The sequence below is a fragment of the Mrakia frigida genome (genome assembly GCF_051309035.1).
Source record: "Mrakia frigida strain ATCC 22029 unplaced genomic scaffold BDY24scaffold_45, whole genome shotgun sequence".
NCBI lineage: Eukaryota > Fungi > Basidiomycota > Tremellomycetes > Cystofilobasidiales > Mrakiaceae > Mrakia > Mrakia frigida.
The window spans coordinates 103,660-122,772 of record NW_027481236.1 but is presented as its reverse complement, the minus strand read 5'-3'; the positions used below and the strand labels follow the sequence as shown (position 1 = coordinate 122,772).

Below are 19,113 nucleotides of genomic sequence, written 5' to 3'. Positions count from 1 at the left end.
TTCTCCCATACCGCCTCCTTGCTTCGAGCTACGGAATCGTACTTTTCTTCGAGATGGACTTGTGAGAACTCTCTTCATACTCTTCCGAATCTACAGACGCAGACTGACCTTCCTTCCGTCCTTTTGTAGCCTCGACCTCCCTGTTCACTCTCTGATCCTCAACGATCTCGCTCGCAACCTCGCTTCAACTTCCTCCCACGCTTCATCCGTCAAAGCAGCAGACGATCTCTCAAAGAAGGTTCAGGATGAGCTCGATAACGGAGCAGATCTCATGGATGACGAGAAAGAAGTCATGGTGAGTTTTGAAGCGAGAAGAAGAGCTTTTCTTTCTCCCTTCCCTTCGAGCTCACCGTCATCCTCCCTTCCTTCCTCCTCTCGTCCCTCCCTCCTTCGCTTCCTCTGCCAAAGCTGACTTGCTCTTGTCCCATAAACTTCGTAGTCTTCTGCCCTCACCCACGTCAACATCTCCTTCTCGACCTTCTGCTCTCACCTCCCTCCCTCTCACCCTCGAACGTCCAACAACGTCGACCTCCTCCTCGACCTCCTCGGGGACATCCCTTCGACCGACTTCGAGCTCGGTCTAGGTTGGACGGAATGGCCTCTCCCAGATCAGCTCACTTACGGAGTTCTAGGGGCTCTCCTCAAGGTCTCGGGAGAGCTCAAGGATCAAACCGTCACAGGAAAGGTGCTCGAGGAGGTCGGAGCGTTCACGACGGCTTTGGGCAAGAGGATCGACGAGGGAGAACGTGAGTCTTCTCTCTGCTGTTCCTGATTTTGAACAGTATCTCCAGTAGGGAGCTGACTACCTCGTCTACTTGTCTCCCACAGCCATCGACGTTATCATTCATTCCATGCCCATCTTCAACGGCCTCTACCGATCCCTCACCTCCATCGCCCATCCCTTCACCCTCTCCTCCTTCACGCGTCTCGCTTCGAGCATCAGCACTCTCATCGCCCCCAAGACTATCGAGCGTCTCAACCAACTCCTCCTCGACCCTTCCTCCTTCTTCCCACCCCAGGCCGACCCGGAAGACTCGACTCGTTCCTCCCTCCCTTACGCCCACACCCTCCTCGCCAAATACCGATTCAACGATCGTCCCCTCTCAGGAAACCTCCTCATCTGCGCTGGATTGGAGATGCAGTGCACCATGCTCGCTCAGATCCTCGTTCCCGCCGAGATGATCAGGACAAAGGTCGTTCCACTCGGGAACGATTCAGGAGAGGGAGCTGAGGCTTCGAACGCTGCTTGGGCGGTCTTGCTGCGTGGAGCAGCCGAGGGTTTGGAAGGAGAGGTCGAAGGAAGTGATAAGGAGGCTTTGACGGAAATCATGGGAACGGCGTTACGATCGTTCGCCGACATGTCGAGCACGGTTCAGACGTTGAGGTCGGAACCCTCTGTCGATCTCTACCCGTACGAGGTCGTCAGCGAGAGCTTGGTCAGTCTATGTCTCACCTTCTTGTAAACCCTTGGTCTGACGCTGATAATATTGCCGTCTTCTCGTGCAGAAACTCGCCACTCTCTGCTCGGTCGCTCTCGGTCACCCGGACGCGTCGCTCCTCTCTCGAATCAAGATCCTTCTCTCGGAGAACGCGCCCATCTTCGACGCTATGGTTCAGGAAGCAGCTTTGCAGTCTCTGATCATCCTAGTTCACAAGTGAGTCCTTCGAAGGTCCCAAACAGAGTTGAAGTACGGAGCTGACTCTCGATCCTCTCGCCAGCTTCCCGTCTCTCGCCCATCCCATGGCTCTTCACCTTCGTCGATTCGTCGCTGCTCCTCTCCAGATCTTTGATGTCGACCACAGCACCTCCCTCGAAGGATCCAGAGTTCTTGTCGCCGCTGCTCGATGTCTCGCCGTCTGCATCAAGGTGAGATCGCTCCCTCTTCTCCTTCTTCTCCTCTCCAAGAACCGCCGCTGACGAAATTGATACCTATGGTCGTTCAGACTGCCGAAGGAGACGATCTCATCAGCTCGACGATGTACAGTCTTCTCAACTACCTCACCTCGTCGTCGTCGAACAAGGACACGTCAGGCCCTGGACGCGCCAGATCGGTTCGATCCGCTCTTCAGCGAGAGGAGGACCACCTCGAAACGATGACCGTTCACACCACTGCCGGAGGAACCTTCATCGGAACCAGAACGGACGAGCAGAAGCGCAAGATCAACGCGTCCACCATCGCCGTCGTCACTCGACTCGCCATGGAGTTCAAGCAGTCGGAGGTGAGCTCTCCATCGCGTCCGTTCCTCTCGAAAAGTCTCTAAAAGACTGACACACTTTTCTCTCTTTCAGGTCACCCACGTCACCATCTCCATGCTCCTCCAACGTCTTCGAGGAGCCGACCCGCACACCGAGGCCATCATCGTCGTCAACCTCGTTCCTCTCGCTCTCATCGCTCCCCGATTGGACTTCATCGACGTCATCAAGGCTCTTTCTTCCATCAGCCGGTCGTCCAACCCAGAGGATCCTTCTCACTCCAGCTCAGCCGTCCTCGAAGCTCAGACGCGTCTCGGAAGAGAACTCAAGAACCGAGAAGACGATTTCTGCGACACCTACCTCGTCGAGCTCCTCCAACTCTTCGCCGATCGAGGAACGAACGTCCAGATGCTCGCCGCTGGGAAGAGGGAAGGAGAACACCTCTCGAAAAGGCCCGTCAAAGACAACGTCGTCGTCTCGGAACTCACGGATCAACTCGCTGGACTCCTCCTCCCCATCGATGCCGTTCTCGCTCACGACACCTTCGATCCTCATCACTCTCCTACTCCCGAGCTCGTCGCCCTCTTCCGAAACATGTGGTTCATCTGCGTCGTCCTCGGAATCCCTCGAACGCTCAAGGATTGGCATCTCAACGCTCTGGAACGAATCGCCTTCAAGACGCCCGCTCTCGTCCTCGAGTCCGCTCACGACTACGTCTCGAGTGATCTTGAGTACAACTCGATCCTCAGGAAGGACTTCTCGCCGGTCGTCATTGCTAGGCAGAGAGCTCAACTCTCAGAGACCCTCCCCGGACACGCGCACGAGTTCAAGACGTTCACTCTCGCCCAGATCACCCTCCTCCAGACCATCCTCACCGTCGAAGGGATGAGAACCAAGCTCGGAAGGCCGTCGCTCCTCTTATCCTACTTCTCCAACGAGAGCATCAACGAGAGTGTGCTCGTCAAGCCTTTGGATTCGATTGCGACGAAGGTTTGTTTCGACCCTCCTTTCGCCTTACTCTCCTTCTCCTTCGCAATTCTGCTCGCTGACCTTGACCTCCTCACCTTTTGCCTTCCAGATCATCACCGTCTACCGAGACGAGCTCACCAAGAAGGCTCTCGCTCACTCCATCCCTCCCTCCATCTCGGACGAGCTTCAAAAACTCCTCATCGGCTGCACCCATCGCTTCAAGAAGGTCCGAGACGTCTCGTTCCAGTACCTCAACGTCCTCATGGCTCAGTTCCCGTCGTTGATGTGCGAGGCCAAGCTCGTCTTTTCCCTGCTCGAGGTCTTGACGATCTTGAGGAACAGTTGCGAGGAGCAGTACACGGACGAGGTGAGCCCGACCTTTCTCTCCTTCTTCGCCCTCCTCCTCTCGTCTCGTCTCGATTCAATCTGATCGTCTATCCTTCGTCCAATGCTCGCAGTACTCTCCGGTCTACGAGCACAGCTCAACGAGGGTCGATATCAAGCTTCAGCTCTCCGACAGCTTCACCGTTCGAAACGAGATCACGACGACGCTCGGGAACTATGCTCGAGCTTGGTTGACGAGTGCTATCGCTCGAGCTCCCATCGAGGTCCAGACGGTCCTTCAGGTGAGCTCCCTTTCCAAGCCGTCATCTGATCCTGATATCTAGAGGCTGATCCGCTGTCCCTTCGATCTTTCAGCGCTATCTCGCCGAGTCTCGAGACGTCCTTCTTCCCGATTCCGTCGAGATGGGAGCTGGTCTGGCTCTTCACTACTCCAAGGTCATCAGCTCTTCGGATAGGAAAGAGAGTGAGTCTTGGTCTCACCCTGTTCGCCTGCTTCTCTTCCTCGGACGCTGATCGAGATCTCTTCTTCCTTCTCAGCGAGCATGCCTGCCATAGGAGGCTGGGCTTCCGACAACGCCAACCTTCTCGCTAGTCAGTTCGCAGCCAAGAACTACTTCGCAGGAGAGCACAGTGGTTTCCGATTGATCCTCAAGCAAGGTGAGTTCCGAGCTTCTTTCCAGACAAGACGACGCGTCGCTAATCTCTCTTCTTCCTTCGTTTCTCCTTGCAGGTCTTCGTGATCTCCAACAGGACTCGCCGAGCATGTCTTCCTTCTCCGAAATCATCGCTCTCAAGGGTCAGATGGCTACTGCTCTCAAAGCTATCGACGACAAGACCAGCACTTTCAGCATCCCCGACCTTCGTCGTCTTCTCTTCAGAGCTGCTGCCGTTCTCATCTCTTCGGGCTACGTGAGCTCAGATCCTGTCTTTCTCGATCTTTCTTCCTCTTGCTGACTGTTTCGTTGCGTCCTCTCCAGCTCGACAACGACATCCTCCACTTCCTCGTCACCATCCCCATCCGAGCTTTCTCTCCTCGCTCGGTCGCTGCTGGAGTGGACGCTTGGACTTGGCTCGTTAGCGAGAGACCTGAGTTCGAGATGGCTCTGCTTTCCGAGGTCGTCGCTGGTTGGACTTGGACCATCGAGAGTCGCAAAGGATTATTCAGCACGACCTTGAAGTGAGTCCTTCCTTTTCCTCCCTCGATCCGAAGCACAAGAGCTGACTTCTGTCTCATTTCTTCCTGCTCTTTCAGCACCACCGATCCCTTCGTTCATCCCATCGAGTACTCGCCGTCGAACAAGGAAATCATGGACAAGGGACTCGCCGCCGCTCAACGACTCCTCGCTCCCCATCTCCTCCTCATTCAAATCCTCACGAGTCGATTCCAAGCCGTCAAGATCAGGGAGTCAGGACTCATGCTCTCGTTGATTCAGCTCCTCCTTCGATCTTCCACCGCCGCTGCGAGCATGAGGTGAGCTTCTCTTTCTCTTCTGCTCTGCTTGGAAACCTTTTCTGACGCGTCGTCGTTCTTTCCAGTACCCACCCTCTCGCTCGAGAAGCTCGATTCAGTCTCGTCCTCTTCGGTCTTCAAGTCCTCGAGAGCAGTCGACTCGAAGCTGTTCTCGAACTCAAGCTCCGAGATCGACTCTTCGACGTCGCCTTCTCTTGGTTCGCTGCTCGACCTCAGTGAGTCTCTCCTCTTCTATCTGTACCCATCTTCTCCCTCTGACAAGTTCTCTCCTCGCTCGAACAGGTGGTCGTACGGAAGCAACCGAAACCAAGTCAACGCCGAGATCAAGCTTCTCGGAGAGGTCCTCGTCGCTCTTCACGTCGACAAAGTCCGAGCCCAGGATCACGTCTCTAGCATCAGTTCCTCGGCGAGTGAGAGGAAGCTTCCGAGTGAGTCTAGCTCTGATTTTCTACTTCCTTCCCTCGACGGCGTTGCGACCCCTTCTTCAACCTCGAACTGATCGCGTCTCGTTTCTCGCTCTCGCAGGTGGAAAGTCCCTTCGAGAGTACAACCAGCTGCACGGAGACCGACTCCATCTCCTTCAGCTTCTCATCGAGAACGAGATCAGTCGACTCTCGGTCTGGCAGAACACCCTCGGAGAGGTGACTTCGAACCGAAACTACCCTCAGGGAGCGGATCGTTCAGCTGTGAGTTTCTCGTCTCGTGTTGTCTCTACTGACGCAAGTCCAGCTTTCCACTGACTCCCCATCCCGTTTTCTCTCTTTCCCATCTCCACAGGAGCCTTGGGGCAAAGCAGTTCGAACCGCATGGGCTGTCTCTCCTGCCGTCGCAGTCCACATGGTCGAGCGCCTCAAGAACGCTGTGGTTACTCAGGAGGTCACCAACCTCGTTCGTTCTCGACCCAAGGATGTGATCGACGTTCCCGAAGCTCTTCACTACCTCCTCGGAGATCGAATCGACCACAGCTCGAAGAAGAACCTGCAGGTCTGTGCAAGCTTTCGCTTTCGCTTCTTCTTTCCCTCTCCTTGCTTTCCGAACTGACTCTTCTCCGCACCTCCCTCCTGCAGTGGCTTCTCCTCTGGGCAGCTGTTCCTCCGGTCACCGCCGTTTCGTACTTCCAACCTCGGTTCGACAACAACCCCGTCGTCCTCCAATACGCCATGCGAGTGCTCGAGCAACACCCCGTCCAGTTGACGTTCTTCTTCGTCCCTCAAGTCGTGCAAGCTCTTCGAACGGACACTCTTGGTGAGCGAACCCGAGTGGCTTCTCCCACGCGTTCGAACCCTCCGCTGACTTTCCATCTTCCTTTCCTTTCCCCACAGGTTACGTCGAGCGATTCATCTTCGAGACCTCCAAGGTTTCTCAGCTCTTCTGCCATCAGATCATCTGGAACATGAAGGCCAACACCTACAAAGACGATTCGGCTTCGGAGGTGAGCTGTCTTCCTCTCTTCGAGTCTCAGCAGACGACCGAAGACTGATACCTCGTCGTTCTTCTCGCCTCCTTCCCAGCCCGACCCCATGAAACCGATGCTCGACCGGATGGTGGATCGAGTGGTCGCCTCGCTCTCTGGAGAAGCTCGAGCCTTCTACGACCGAGAATTCACCTTCTTCAACGAGGTCACCGACATCTCTGGGAAGCTTAAGCCCTTCATCAAGAAGACGAAGCCCGAGAAAAAGGTTCGTTTTAGACCTCCTTTCTTCGACGCGACTCGTTCAAAGCTGACGTTTCCTTCTTCTTCTCTTTGCAGGCGAAGATCGACGAGGAGATGGCCAAGATTGTCGTCGATGCTGGAGTTTACCTGCCCAGTAACCCCGACGGAGTCGTCGTTGATATCGACAAGAAGTCAGGTCGACCTCTTCAATCTCACGCCAAGGTTCGTCCTCCTCACTCCTTCGCTCGAGATCACGACTTCTTTGGCTGACTCTGTTTCCTCTCCTTCCTCTCCAGGCTCCCTTCATGGCTACCTTCAAGGTTCGAAAGGAGTTGATCGTCGTCGAATCGCCAGCCGAGGACAACGTGATCAACGAGACGGACGAGGATCAAGCGGAAGGAAACAAGGCTCACTACGACGTCTGGCAAGCCGCCATCTTCAAGGTCGGAGACGATTGTCGACAGGACGTTCTCGCTCTTCAAATCATTGCCATGTTCAAGAACATCTTCTCGGGAATCGGACTCGCTCTCTACCTCTTCCCTTACCGAGTCACTGCGACCGCTCCAGGAGTTCGTCCTCTCTCCCTCCTCGCTTCCACCGTCTCTCGTCCCACCTGATCTCTGACGCTTTTCGTTTCTTCCGTGCTTAATCGAATACAGTGTGGAGTCATCGACGTCGTTCCCAACGCTACCTCTCGAGACGAGATGGGACGAGCCAAGGTCAACGACCTCCTCAGCTTCTTCGTCGACAAGTACGGATCGGTCGACACGATCCCCTTCCAGAAGGCTCGAATGAACTTCATCCAGAGTATGGCCGCCTACTCGATCGCCTGCTACATCCTGCAGATCAAGGATCGTCACAACGGAAACATCATGATCGACGGAGAAGGGCACATCGTCCACATCGGTGAGTTCTCGACGCGTCTTCCTTTTTTGCTCTCTCGCTTGCGTTCTGACCTCGCTTCCGTGTTCCTTTCAGACTTCGGATTCCTCTTCGATATTGGTCCAGGAGTGCGTATCTTCACCTTTTTCTTCCCTACCTTCTCTGACCGTCTTCCCTTCCCTCTTCGTTCTCTCAGGGAGTCAAATTCGAACCCAACTCCTTCAAGCTCAACCACGAGATGGTCGTCCTCATGGGAGGTCGAGACTCTCAAGGCTACCGAATCTTCCAAGAGCTCACCGTCAAAGCTTTCCTCGCCATTCGACCTCACGCGGATCAGCTCGTCGACACCGTTCACCTCATGCTCGAGACGGGCCTTCCTTCGTTCAAGGGAGAGCCGACGATCAAACGACTCAGGGATCGATTTCAGCTTGGGTTGACCGAGAAGGGAGCTGCAGAGTATATGGTCGGGATCATCAAGAACGCTCACGAGAACAAGAGGAGTACCTTCTACGACGAATGTGAGTTTTCGTCGAAGTTCGAGAGCGGGAGAGAGAACGGGAGCTGACCGAGTTGCCACTCTTCCTTCTTTTCTTTGCAGTCCAACGAGTGAGTCTCTTCATTCCTTCGAGCTGGAGTCCGGAGTCTCTTACTAACGCTCGTCTTCTTTCCCTCACTCTCAGCTCCAAAACGGGTGAGTTCGAAATCCTTCGAGCGTCTCTTCTTTCGACGCGTCTGAACTGACCTCGTTCTTTGTCTCTCCTTTCTTCCAGTATTCCCTACGCCGGATAAACGCTGGCCAACACGAGGAGGAGGTTTCTTACCCTTTGCTGCTTGCTTGTCTCTCCGTAGATTTATGACCTTACGAAACATCGAGAAGGAGAGAGGAAGAATCGAACGACAGCTTCTCGACCTGATCCCGCTCTTTCGTCGCGGCCACCCTTCTCAAAGCTGAAAACTTCCCTGACTAGGAGTGTTAGTTCCCACCAGCAGTACACGAGAGAGAGCGAGGACGAGAGGGTCGAGTCGAGCGAGGAGAGGCGGGAGCGAGAGGGACGACGATTGTTGTAAGAATGGACTGGAGAGACCGGAGGAGCGTCGTTCTCGAAGTCGGACGACGACGAACCAGTCGAAGTTATCGGTGAGGGAGGGATGGTGGAAGCAGCGCTGGTGGGAGTTGTAGGGGTAGAAAGGGAGGAGTTGTTGACCGACTTGGAAGGCTTGAGGAGAGAGAGGAAGGCGGCTGACGGCGGGGGAGGCGAAGGTTGGTGGGAGGGAAAGGAAAGGGAAGCGAGTTCAGGAGGTCGTAATTTTTGCTAGCCTGGTTCGGGTTGAAACGAGCGTGTTCGGGTTGAACTAAGGTGGTCGAGGGTAGAAGAGAGAGAGTAGACTGAGGCGAAAGAAGAAGAAACGGTCAGTCTGAGCTCAAAGGAAGAGAGGCTGGAAGGAAGAAAGAGGTGAGCTCGGTTCTCGATTCGAAGGGAGTCGAGAGAGAGAGGCAGAGAGAGGTCAGCCTGGTCGAGACCAAGACTGCCTCTAGGACCTGAGACGACTCTGCTGAACGTCTATACAAGTCGGGTGAGAGCTGAGTCGCCGACTCTCTTTCCAAAAAGGAGAGGAGGGAAGGAACAGAAAAAAGAAAAGGCGTGCGTTCCTCCCTCCGTTTGACCACTTTTGGTGATTCATTGCGCTTGGCCCCGAAACGCCTCTTCAGCATCGCCTGCGTCTCATTCCGATAAATCTTTCCCTCTGGAATAACTTGATCTTATCTCTCATCAAGCACCTTCCCTTGATCTTCCAAACTCAGAGAGTCCGTCTTTTTCTTCCGCATCTCGAAGGGAAGGGTCTACGACGTTTCAACACGCTCTATACCCTGTCTGTCCCTCGTCCAGGATCGTGTCAGCTGGGGGTGAAAGCACCTCATCCAGAAAGATCGCCAATCAACAAGGGTCGTTTTTTCCCTCTTTCGTCCTCGCCTAACCACCATCTCCTTCAATCGACTTCTCTATGGAGACCTCTACAAGGATGAACGAGGAGCAGAAACTTCAGGAACATCACGAGCCTACAGCTCAGCAGGAAAAGAGTGAGTGCGAAAACGAGACGCGTGCATCGCGTGGCTTTCTTTTCGACGAGGGCCCGAGTAGCTGACTCTCTCCCCTCCTCCTCCTCCTCCTACCTTTTCTGTGCTTTTTTTTTCTTCCTTCGGTCAAATCAGACGAGAACGACTGGCTCGCTTTCATCTCGAGCGTCTCAGCGAACCTAGGTTCCTCCAACGCTCAAGCCCTCCCTGCTCTCACCAACGCCCTTTCCAACTCGTCGACCTCCAACCACTCGTCCCCGCCTCTCCCATCAGTCTCCTCCCTCAGCAATCAACCCTCCTCCTCCTTCCACCCTCCCTCCGAGAGCCATCCAAACGGATCCTCCTCCTCCCACGGCTTCAGCAACGATCCATCTTCCGGTCTGGTCGATCCCCATCCCCGTCAGCCATCGAGCTCGTCTTCCTCCAACCAGCATCACGCCATGTCCCTAGCCCACCAGATCGCCTTCCCACCCGTGTACGACCCTTCCCTCCATCTCCACTATCCCATCTCTTCTCAACAACAACAGCAACCAAACAACTCCAACGCGTCAGGCTCTTCAACGTCGATGGATCAGTTCATCCACACTTTCTTTCCTCCCGCGACGGCTTTCACTCCTCCTCCTCCTCCTCCTCTCTTCTCCCTCTCCCAAACCAACAGCAATTCGATGCATCACCCCCTTCAGTTCCACCACCAAACCGCTTTCAACCTCCCAGCGAGCTTCCACTTCAACTCCCCCGATCCAACTCCGGCGTCGTCGACGTCCACTTCACCTCATCCTCAGTTCAACTCCCTTCCCTCCTCCTCTCATCCTCCAGCTCCATCGAAACGAGCTAAATCCTTCTCCAGCACCAAGGCGTCGACGGGACCGTCGAGAGGGAGATCGACTTCGAGTGCCGGCCCAGCCAGAACGAGGGAGTCGAGGAGTACCAGTTCTCCGACGGGGTCGATCCAGGAGGTGGAGTTGAACGACGCGACGGAGGGCGGGGAGGTTGACGAGGTGGAGGAGGATAAGAGGAGGAGGAATACCGAGGCGAGTGCGAGGTTTAGAGGTTCGTTTTTGTCTTTTTCGTCGCGTCCGTCTCTTCATCTTCGTTTTCGCCTCCGTCCTTTTTTTTGCTGACTTTGACGTGTTTTTCGTTCCGTTCGTTTTTTTTGCTAGCCAAGAAGAAAGCCAAAGCCATCAACCTGACTCGGACCGTCTCGGATCTCAACGGACGCGTTCAGGACCTCGAGGTCGAAGCGGGTGAGCTGAGGAGTGAGAACAAGTGAGTCGGTCTCTTCCCTTCCTTTCCCCTCCCTCCTTTTTCTCGAACCTAAGCTCAAACTATCTCTTTTCTTTCGCTTTTCTCCGCAGATGGCTGAAACAGCTGGTCTTGACAAAAGCTCAGAACGGAGGAGGGTCGGTTTGAACGACGACGAACGAACGAACGGACGGACGGTCGATGCTGTACTTACGATCGAAAAACTTACTTGCTTTATATAGATTTACTAGCCTGTTACATAATTGACTCTTCTCGTGCTTTTGCTTTGTTTTTGATGTCTGTTGATGACACTGAACGTTTCTCTCTCCGTCGCAACTTCGTTCTGTCTCTCGTCTCTCGGTCTTCCTCTTTCCCCGAGCTCGTTGAAAGCCACAAGTAGCGAAGGCAAACATAAATAGGGGAACTAGTATCCAAGAGGTCTAAGGCGAAACCCGAGTGACCGACCGAACGAACGAAAGGAAGACGAAAACGACGAAGACACGAACGACGCGTCGCCAGAGATCACCAACCCATCTCCCTCCCCTCCCAATCGTAGAACCGACCTGTGTTCTCCTCCTTCACTGCTGCTAGAGTCTTGAGGCTGCGTTTACGTTTCAAGCAACCGAAGAGTTCAATCAGCGTAAAGCTCGAGAGGCGAGGGAGAGAAAAGGAAAGGAGGAGGACAAGAAAACTCACACCCCGTTCGCACTCTCCTGAACATTGATCTCCCCTCTCCCGCTCGTCATGTCCGTCTAATCAACAACAAACGAAGTCAGCCTTCCTCTCTCTCTCTCCGACGTCCCTCGAGAACCTTGTTCTCTATCACTCACCCGCACAAACCCAGGATGCAAACTGCCCACGACCCACCCGCCTTCGTTCCTCCTCTCGCTCCCCTCCTCGGCATGGTCCAACTCCCACGCGAGCTTCCTCACCCACATGTCCACGGCCACCTTGGTCGCCGAGTACGCTGCCGAGTAGCCCTTCATCTCGTCGAAGGAGTCCATCGATCCCAAGATGGAGGACAGTACGAAGATCTTTCGGAGGGTCGAGGGGGAAGGGGGTGGGCGGGAGAGGAGGGGAAAGAGAGCTTGGGTGAGGAGGATCGGAGCGTGGAAGTTGACGACGGTGTCGAGGTGGAGGTCTTGCGGGGTTCTTGGGTTGAGACGAAAAAGAAAAATAAAAAAAACGTGGGTGTTATAGGAGGAGGTCAGTCAAGGGAGGGCTTTGAACGCGGACGACGGAAGGGAGAGGGAGAGAGAACGGAGAGAGAGCTCGTCGACTTACATCTGACTAGCGAGACCAAAGCCACCACTCATCAAACCAGCTACGTGAAGCAAGACGTTGATTCCTTGGTCTCGTATGAAATCAATCTTTTCTACTTGCACCAGCATGTCCTAATACAAACGTCCCCCAAGAAACAAACAAAAAAGGGTGAGCTCGACGGTGACCTCCAACCTCCTTCCCTCGGCGTTCTCCCGTCTTCATGGCTCACTAACCTCTATAGACTGCTGACTGGTCACATCTAACGTCACCGTCTTGATTCTGCCTTGAAACTCCTCCCCTTTCACCAACTTCATCAACGCTGGACTCCCCTCTGGATCCCTCGCGGCCGCTACGACTCTCGCGTTTTGATCTCGAGCGAGTTGGGAGACGATCTCGAGGCCGATTCCGCGGGAGGAGGCGGTGATGAAGTAGGTCGTGAGGTGGGAGGGAGTGAAGGAGGAAGAGGTTGAAGAGGAGAGGGAGTGGATCGAGGGACGGCTGGAGAGGGAAGGGAAGGGAGAGGTGTGAGCTTCGACTTAATCGTTTGTTTTTGAGACTTTGGTTCTTGAGAAAGGGTACGCACAGGTTGGTTGGACTTGAAGACAAAGACGACGAGGAGGAGGAGAAAGTGTAGATGAGAAGAACGAGAGAGAGGAACGAGATCGGGAGCACGTAGAGGATCGGGCGAGGAGGGAGGGAGAAGGACACCATCGACGTTTGCAGGGAGGAGGAGGGAGGAACCGATTCGAGCTCGACTTTCGAGGGAAAAGAAAGAAGCAGAAAAAATGATAGATACCACGAACAAAGAGAAGTAAACATAGCGTAGTTGACAAGAGAAAGAAGCACAAGTAGAAAAAAGAGCTGAGCAAAGCAGATTCAGGCTGTTCGTCGTCGCATCGTCGAGAGCAGCGCGTTCTTTCGTTCCGTCGTCCGTCCGTTTCCTTACTTCTTCTGCTGACTCGCCTGGGAGAGAAGGAACGAAGCGCAAACAGTCAAGGTCAGTACATGTCCTCGAAAGACAAAAAACGATCGTCCGGCACTCACAAGCAAAGCCAACAACTGAGCGACCTGAGCCCCTCCCTGAGGAGCAGCAGCGGCACCCCCAGGCACAGGAGCAGCAGCAGCAGCAGGAGCGACGAGAGCAGCAGGAACCGGAGCTCTAGCCATCCTAGGATCCGACGAAGGCGATCGTCCCCCAGCAGCAGCAGCAGCGGCGGAAGGTCCAGGAGGAGGAGGAGGAGCCGAGAGGTAAGGAGGGTAAGCCGACCCGTTCAAAGGAGCAGCCGACGTAGGGGGAGCAGTAGGGTAGGCGTAGGCTGCGGGAGCGGGGGGAGGAGCTCCGTAAGCTGCTGGGTTGGGAGGAGGAGCACCGTAGGCGCCTGGAGGAGGAGGAGGAGCGCCGTAAGGAGTGGAAGCTGGGTATCCTCCGTAGGGAGCTTGCTGCTGAGGAGGAGGAGCGTAAGGGGGGTTGTAAGGCGAAGCGGATGGGTTCTGGTTCTGGTTGGGGTAGGGGTAAGGGCTGGCTCCGTTGGCTGAGGCTGGGGGAGGAGTGGGAGCGGCGGATCCTCCTCCTCCTCCTCCTTGGAGGGAAGCGAGGAGCTGCTGGACCTTCTTGGCTTGTTCGAGACGGTCGTCGGGAGGCTGTAGAGGAAAGAAAGACGAGGGAAGAGGTTAGGACTCGAGAAGAGAGGACGGGAGAAGAAGGGAAAAGGGAGGAGAACGAACGGGAGCGGGAGGTCCTCCGTAACCAGGTCCAGGCTGCTGTCCGTAAGGAGCTGGAGGTTGCTGCTGCTGCTGACCGTAAGCTCCAGGTCCGGGAGCTTGTTGTTGTTGTTGTTGTCCGTAGGGAGCAGGAGGTCCACCGTAGTTTCCACGATCTGCGAAGACGAGACGAGAAACCGAAGACGCGAAAACGAAAGTCAGCCCTCGACGCGTCGATTCGATCTTCCTTCTCTTTCCTAACTCCTCAATGAAACTGAGAAAACGAATCACTCACCAGGTCCGTCCCTCCTGTACTCCTGCTCGTACCCTCTCCCTCGATCTCCACCGTACCCACCTCCCGCACCACCCTCGTACCCTCCCCTCCCTCCCCCTCCTCCTCCTCCAGGAGCTCCCCCGTACCCGTAATCATCCCTTCCTCGTCTCGAATCGTACCCTCCACCTCCACTGTCGTACCTCCCGTGCTGAGGAGGTCCACCTCGTCCAGGAGATCGACTTCGATCCCTTCCTCCTCCTCTGTACCCTCCTCCTCCCATCCTTCCTCGATCCTCGTCCTGAGGAGGAGGAGGTCCTCCGTACTGGTTCTGGTTGTTTCCTCCTCCGCCTCCGTATCCACCTCGGTTGTTGAACCCTCCTCCACCACCACCAAAGTCTCCTCCGCCTCGACCTCCTCGGAACCCTCCTCCGTCGTCGTTTCCTCCCCACCGTCCTCCTCCGCCACCGAAGTTGCCACCGAAGGGAGGTCCTCCTCGTCCTCGACCACCTCGACCTCGACCTCGGGGGTAGACGTCTCCTCGATGACTGAAAGGAGGAGATAAGGAAAGAACGGAGTCAGTCCAACGAGACGCGGAGGAGGTGCGACGAGGAAAGGAGAGGGCTGAGAGAAGTAGGACGTACGGTCCTCCAGGAAGGGGCACAGCAGGGACGTCCCACTCGTATCGAATGTTGAGAGTTCCATCTTGAAAGGCCTCGCGACTCAGACGATCGTGTGCTTTTCGGACGGCCTGCGAAGGAGGAAACGAAAGGGAACGGAGGTCAGAATTCGAGTTCGTCGCTCGACTAGAAGGGGAAAAGGAGAACGCACTCGACTGTCGTACATCTCGACAATTCGTTCCCTGTGGACAAAGAGAAGATCAAAGGTAGAAGAAGATGAGCGAAGAGCTCGGAGAGAAGTCGGCAAGAGAGACGAGACGCACTCGGGGTTATCAGGCTGAGGCTTGATCAACTTGACCTCTCCGACGGCGGAGAACACCTTCTTGAGCTCAGCGTCGTCGATGGGCTTGTTGGAAGCCGAGTCCTTGAGAGCGACTCGAAGAGATCCCTGTTTGAACAAATTGAAAGAAGAAAAATGCAGAGTCAGAGGACGCGTCTCGAGCGACAAGGGAGGACGAGCAAACGAACCTGGTTCTTGTCGGCGTCACAGACTTGAGAAGCCTCTTCGGCTCGAGGAAGAGAGTAATGGACATCGATCTGTTAGAAAAGTGCGAGATGAGCGAGTCAGCAAACGAAGCAAAGAGAAGGGAAGGACGAGAGAGAGGAAGGGGAACGAGAACGAACAGCTCGGTTCGCCATCTGAGTTCCCTGAAGACCCTCCTTAGCCTGCTCGGCAGCTCGAACGTCGAACTATAAAGAAGAAGAGAAAGCTCGTCAGCTAGGGTCCAGCTCAAATGCGACCTCGAGAGCAAACTCACGAAGGTAACGAAGATCATTCCTCGGTTGGCGATGAGATCGAAGAACGTCTTGATCTCTCCAAAGTCCTCGAACTGACGCTTGATCTCCTGCGAGTTGGCGTCGTACTAAGGAATCACCGACGTCGAAGAGAGAAGCAGGTCAGGAACTCAGACTCACGAGAAGAAGAAGAGAGAGGAGATGAACGAACAGCGATGTTTCGAATGAAGAGTGTTCTACACGGACGTTCTCGTTGAACTCGTTGCTCGATGAGATTCTCGTGTTCTTGATCCTCGAGAGTGACTCCGAATCGACCTCCTCCTCGACCACCGGTGAAACCTCCTCGACCTCGATCTGTTGGCAAAGAACGAACGACGACAAACGAACGGGAAAGAGACGAGGAAAAGAAGGAAGGAAGGAAGGAAGAACGGATGAGCTTCACGAGAAACGCACTGAAAACAGAACCAGGCCCGATCCTTCCCAGAGAGAGAGACTCTTCTCGTTTTGCCTCGCTACTGTTTCTCAAGCAGGTCCTAGGCTGCCTAACTCATCGAAGAGGGGACGTTCACTTTTTCTCGTTTGGAGAGCCGATGGGGGAAGGACGGGAGGAGAAGGAGGACGACGAGACGAGCTTCCTTCGCTTTTTGCTACAAGAAGAGCCCTTCTTCCCCGAGTCTCTCACTCTCTACTCTCTTTGCCTCAAGACAAATGCTTAACTCACTGATGAAACCTCCTCTTTCGTGTCCTCCCTCTCCCTGGAACTCATTCTCTCCTCCTCCTCCTCCTCCTCCTCCTCCACCTCCTGCCATCCCGAAGCCCGGAGGAGGAGGAACTCTCTCTCCGAAACCACCACCGTTCTGTTGAGGTGGAGGAGGTCCTCCTCCGTAGCCTCCTGCTGCTGAAGGAGGTTGAGGCTGCCATGCTGGAGCAGGAGCAGGGGCTGCTTGAGCTTGAGGAGGAGGAGGGGGTGGTTGGTTGTACGCTCCTGAAGCGTACGAGAAAGCACCGTTGTCGGCGGCTCCGTACTGTCCTTGCATAGGCTTTTTGTTTTCGTTCGCTAGGATGGGAGTTGGAAGGGTTTGATTGATTGTAGGGAAAGGGAAGGGAGGAAGAAGGAAGGAAGGAGGATGGGTCGTGAGCGTGTGAGGGAGAAGTCAAACTGAAAAGTCAAGCTCTCCCTTCTCTCCCTCCAACGAGCTCAGCAACCACCATGTCACGGTCCATTCTCGCTCTCTCGCGCTCCTTCAGGTCCATAGCAGTATCAGCTCAGGCTTCCTCTTCTCCTTCCTGCTCCTACTCCACCACTCCTCCAGCAGGAGAGTCTTCCTCCGTCGTCCAGTCTTCAACAACGGGCGACCTCCCTTCGACCTCCTCCTCCTCCTCCTCCTCTTCGACCGAGATCGATAACCCAACAGAATCCTCTCACCCTACAACCAAATATCCTCCTTACGTGTGGCCTACTCGTCTTCCTCATCAAGTAAGTACTCAGATTCCTGCTGCGATGGGTCGGAAAAAGATGGCGAACCTCGAAGCTGACCTCGCTTTTCTCCTTCCTTCCTCCTCCAGCTCGAGGACGTCTTCGCTCCCCTCGTCATCCCTGGGAAGGAAACTCGTCGAGTCAAGGACCGAACCATCCCCGCTCTCGGATCCTTCACAGCCGAGAATGCCCATCTCTCCTCCCTCCCTACCGCTCTCCGAAAGAGCATCGCTCAGAAGCTCGACAAACTCCCTCCAGGCGAACATCTCGACATCCTCCCTCCTACAACCCTCAAGATGTGGTGGAAGGCTAGGTTGAGTGGGAAGCTTCCCTCCAACCCTCTCACCCCAGAGGCCGTCAGGGAGTCCCAGAGGGAGTTCCTGAGGGCAGGAGTAGCGTACAGGGAGAGGATCAGAGGTCAAACGATCAAGGTCGATGAGAACGGAGACAAGGTGAGCTTTAGCGTTTCGTTCTTCGAGTATGACGGGTCTCTATAGGGTTCTTGAGATCGTATACTCGTCGCTGGAGAAATTCGGAAGCTTTTCGAGGACATGTTGATCTTTCAATCGAAGCTCAAAGCTGACCTTCCCCTTCCCTCCCTCTCCTTTCTCTCTCTCAAAGACCACCACCGTCACTGGAAAGCGAATCTACCTCCCTAACATCGTCTACAAACTCGTTCGTAACCAAACCGCCTTCATCCGAGGTCCCCAAGGCCACCCCATCGGAATGGAGCCCTACAACCCCTACGAAGCCACCTTCCGAGTCCCCAAATCCACCACCAAAACCGACATCCGCTCCTACCTCAAAGCCTTCTACAACCTCGACACCACCTTCGTCCGAACCGACATCCGACAGGGGAAGCTCTTCCGAACCGTCAAAGGTTGGAGCAGGAAGAACTCGGAGAGGACGTACAAGAGGGCGGTGGTGGGGTTGACGAAACCGTTCCATTACCCGAACGATCTCGAGGAGATGGAAGGGGAGGAGAAGGAGCTGAGGATCAAGCAGGAGGAGTTTGAGTTTGGGATTGGACAGAGGAGGGATAACTTGCAGAGGCAGATGTTGGCGAGGAAGGACGAGAAGAAGAGTGTCATGACGAGGAATTCGTCGAAGAGGACCGAGTGAGTTGGCTTCTTTCTTCCTTTTCCCCTCTCCTGCTCTCTCCCTCTCAGCCCTTCTACGCTTCTCTGTTTCTTTTTGAGAGCAAAGGAGCACCTCGCTGACCGCCCTTTTCGTTTGTTCGTCTCTTCTCTTTCGCAGCCAAATCCTCAAGGCGACGGCTGCTCGAAGGGACCTTCGAGAGCAGGCTCTGAGGGATCAGGCTCATTTCCAGAGGGAGAGGAGGTGGCAGCAGGATTCGCAGCAGCAGGAGTAGATGATACGTATGGTCTTGCGCTAGCTCACTCGGGGTGGTGTCGTTCTCGGGGAGGAAAGAACAAAGAGATGGGCTGAGACGCGTCGAGTTTGGACTTTCGCAGACGACGAGATTCTCCCCGACGTGGTAAAGAGAAGACCATAATTGGAAGGGATATGAACTTGAAGTGCTGAAGCACCTTGCCATGAGCCTTCAAGGAAGAAGGAAGAATGAAGAATGAGTTCAAGAGAGAGAGAGAGACCCACAGCTCCTGCGTGGGACTATGCGGCTCTCTTCCACCTGGACACGGCTTTCCTCGAGGGTTGGGACGATCTCGAAAGGGTCCTTTTGGACGGTCAACGGCTCAGCATCATGATCATCGAGCAAGGGTACGAGGAAATCGACCTCGTCACGTTCTGTCTGGGCCAGAAGGAGGGTCAACGACGAGGATCAGGTGAAGAAGAAGGCCCTCGAAATCTAATTCCGCTTCGCTCCTCGCTCGATGAAGTTGGTACTCCGTAGGAAGACCGATTTGAAGGGTTTTTTGGTCGATGGTGGAGTTGTGAAGGACATGACGGAGCTGATCGATTTGAAGGTGGTCTTGAGGGTTACAGGAAAGAGGACGAGGAGCTACTTGGGGAGGAGATGAGCCAGTTGGAGGAGTGGATGAGAAAGTTGATGTCAGTGGAGCTTGTTTAGCGGAAGGAGGAACGAGATTGATGCTTTGCACGAGGATTCGCTGCGTCGCAGATCGAGAAGAGAGAGCAAACTCGACGCGTCGTCGGAGCCCTCAGAACAGTT

General features: G+C 54.9%; 5 protein-coding genes across 5 annotated transcripts; 3 read left to right on the top strand and 2 right to left on the bottom strand.

Moving 5' to 3' along the window:
• Positions 1 to 16: 16 nt before the first annotated feature.
• On the top strand, positions 17 to 8,382 carry STT4 (1-phosphatidylinositol 4-kinase STT4). Its single transcript, XM_076642361.1, has 30 exons — positions 17 to 61; positions 130 to 295; positions 440 to 746; positions 829 to 1,436; positions 1,507 to 1,655; positions 1,720 to 1,867; positions 1,945 to 2,220; positions 2,291 to 3,184; positions 3,273 to 3,530; positions 3,622 to 3,789; positions 3,863 to 3,971; positions 4,046 to 4,165; positions 4,239 to 4,417; positions 4,486 to 4,685; positions 4,761 to 4,979; positions 5,045 to 5,194; positions 5,262 to 5,407; positions 5,505 to 5,665; positions 5,757 to 5,963; positions 6,047 to 6,224; positions 6,302 to 6,411; positions 6,491 to 6,658; positions 6,730 to 6,855; positions 6,930 to 7,202; positions 7,293 to 7,539; positions 7,612 to 7,643; positions 7,712 to 8,033; positions 8,114 to 8,121; positions 8,196 to 8,206; positions 8,286 to 8,382. The coding sequence occupies exons 1-30, from the start codon at positions 54 to 56 to the stop codon at positions 8,302 to 8,304; spliced, it is 5,967 nt and encodes a 1,988-aa protein (XP_076492581.1). The 5' UTR covers positions 17 to 53; the 3' UTR covers positions 8,305 to 8,382.
• A 1,115-nt stretch (positions 8,383 to 9,497) lies between these two features.
• On the top strand, positions 9,498 to 11,002 carry BDY24DRAFT_436993 (bZIP transcription factor; the record flags this gene model as incomplete). The annotated part of the gene is made up of 4 exons (XM_076644246.1): positions 9,498 to 9,595; positions 9,728 to 10,642; positions 10,753 to 10,858; positions 10,948 to 11,002. The coding sequence occupies exons 1-4, from the start codon at positions 9,520 to 9,522 to the stop codon at positions 11,000 to 11,002; spliced, it is 1,152 nt and encodes a 383-aa protein (XP_076492580.1). The 5' UTR covers positions 9,498 to 9,519.
• Positions 11,003 to 11,231: 229 nt separating this feature from the next.
• BDY24DRAFT_403371 (uncharacterized protein) lies at positions 11,232 to 12,810 on the bottom strand (the record flags this gene model as incomplete). Its single annotated transcript, XM_076642360.1, has 6 exons — positions 11,232 to 11,435; positions 11,531 to 11,586; positions 11,665 to 11,986; positions 12,119 to 12,228; positions 12,331 to 12,595; positions 12,681 to 12,810. Coding segments are annotated over 6 exons (962 nt in total), but the record flags the coding sequence as incomplete, so codon positions are not given.
• A 572-nt stretch (positions 12,811 to 13,382) lies between these two features.
• Positions 13,383 to 16,653, bottom strand: BDY24DRAFT_220006 (RNA-binding protein). The gene is made up of 10 exons (XM_076636558.1): positions 16,206 to 16,653; positions 15,696 to 15,838; positions 15,508 to 15,612; positions 15,374 to 15,439; positions 15,218 to 15,286; positions 15,013 to 15,137; positions 14,901 to 14,931; positions 14,259 to 14,820; positions 14,094 to 14,138; positions 13,383 to 13,974 (listed from the first exon to the last, which is right to left on the bottom strand). Exons 1-10 carry the CDS (start codon positions 16,519 to 16,521, stop codon positions 13,769 to 13,771), a joined length of 1,668 nt encoding a protein of 555 aa, XP_076492578.1. The 5' UTR covers positions 16,522 to 16,653; the 3' UTR covers positions 13,383 to 13,768.
• MRP20 (mitochondrial 54S ribosomal protein uL23m MRP20) lies at positions 16,600 to 18,634 on the top strand. The gene is made up of 4 exons (XM_076642359.1): positions 16,600 to 16,961; positions 17,051 to 17,413; positions 17,583 to 18,079; positions 18,219 to 18,634. Exons 1-4 carry the CDS (start codon positions 16,695 to 16,697, stop codon positions 18,331 to 18,333), a joined length of 1,242 nt encoding a protein of 413 aa, XP_076492577.1. The 5' UTR covers positions 16,600 to 16,694; the 3' UTR covers positions 18,334 to 18,634.
• Positions 18,635 to 19,113: the final 479 nt, after the last annotated feature.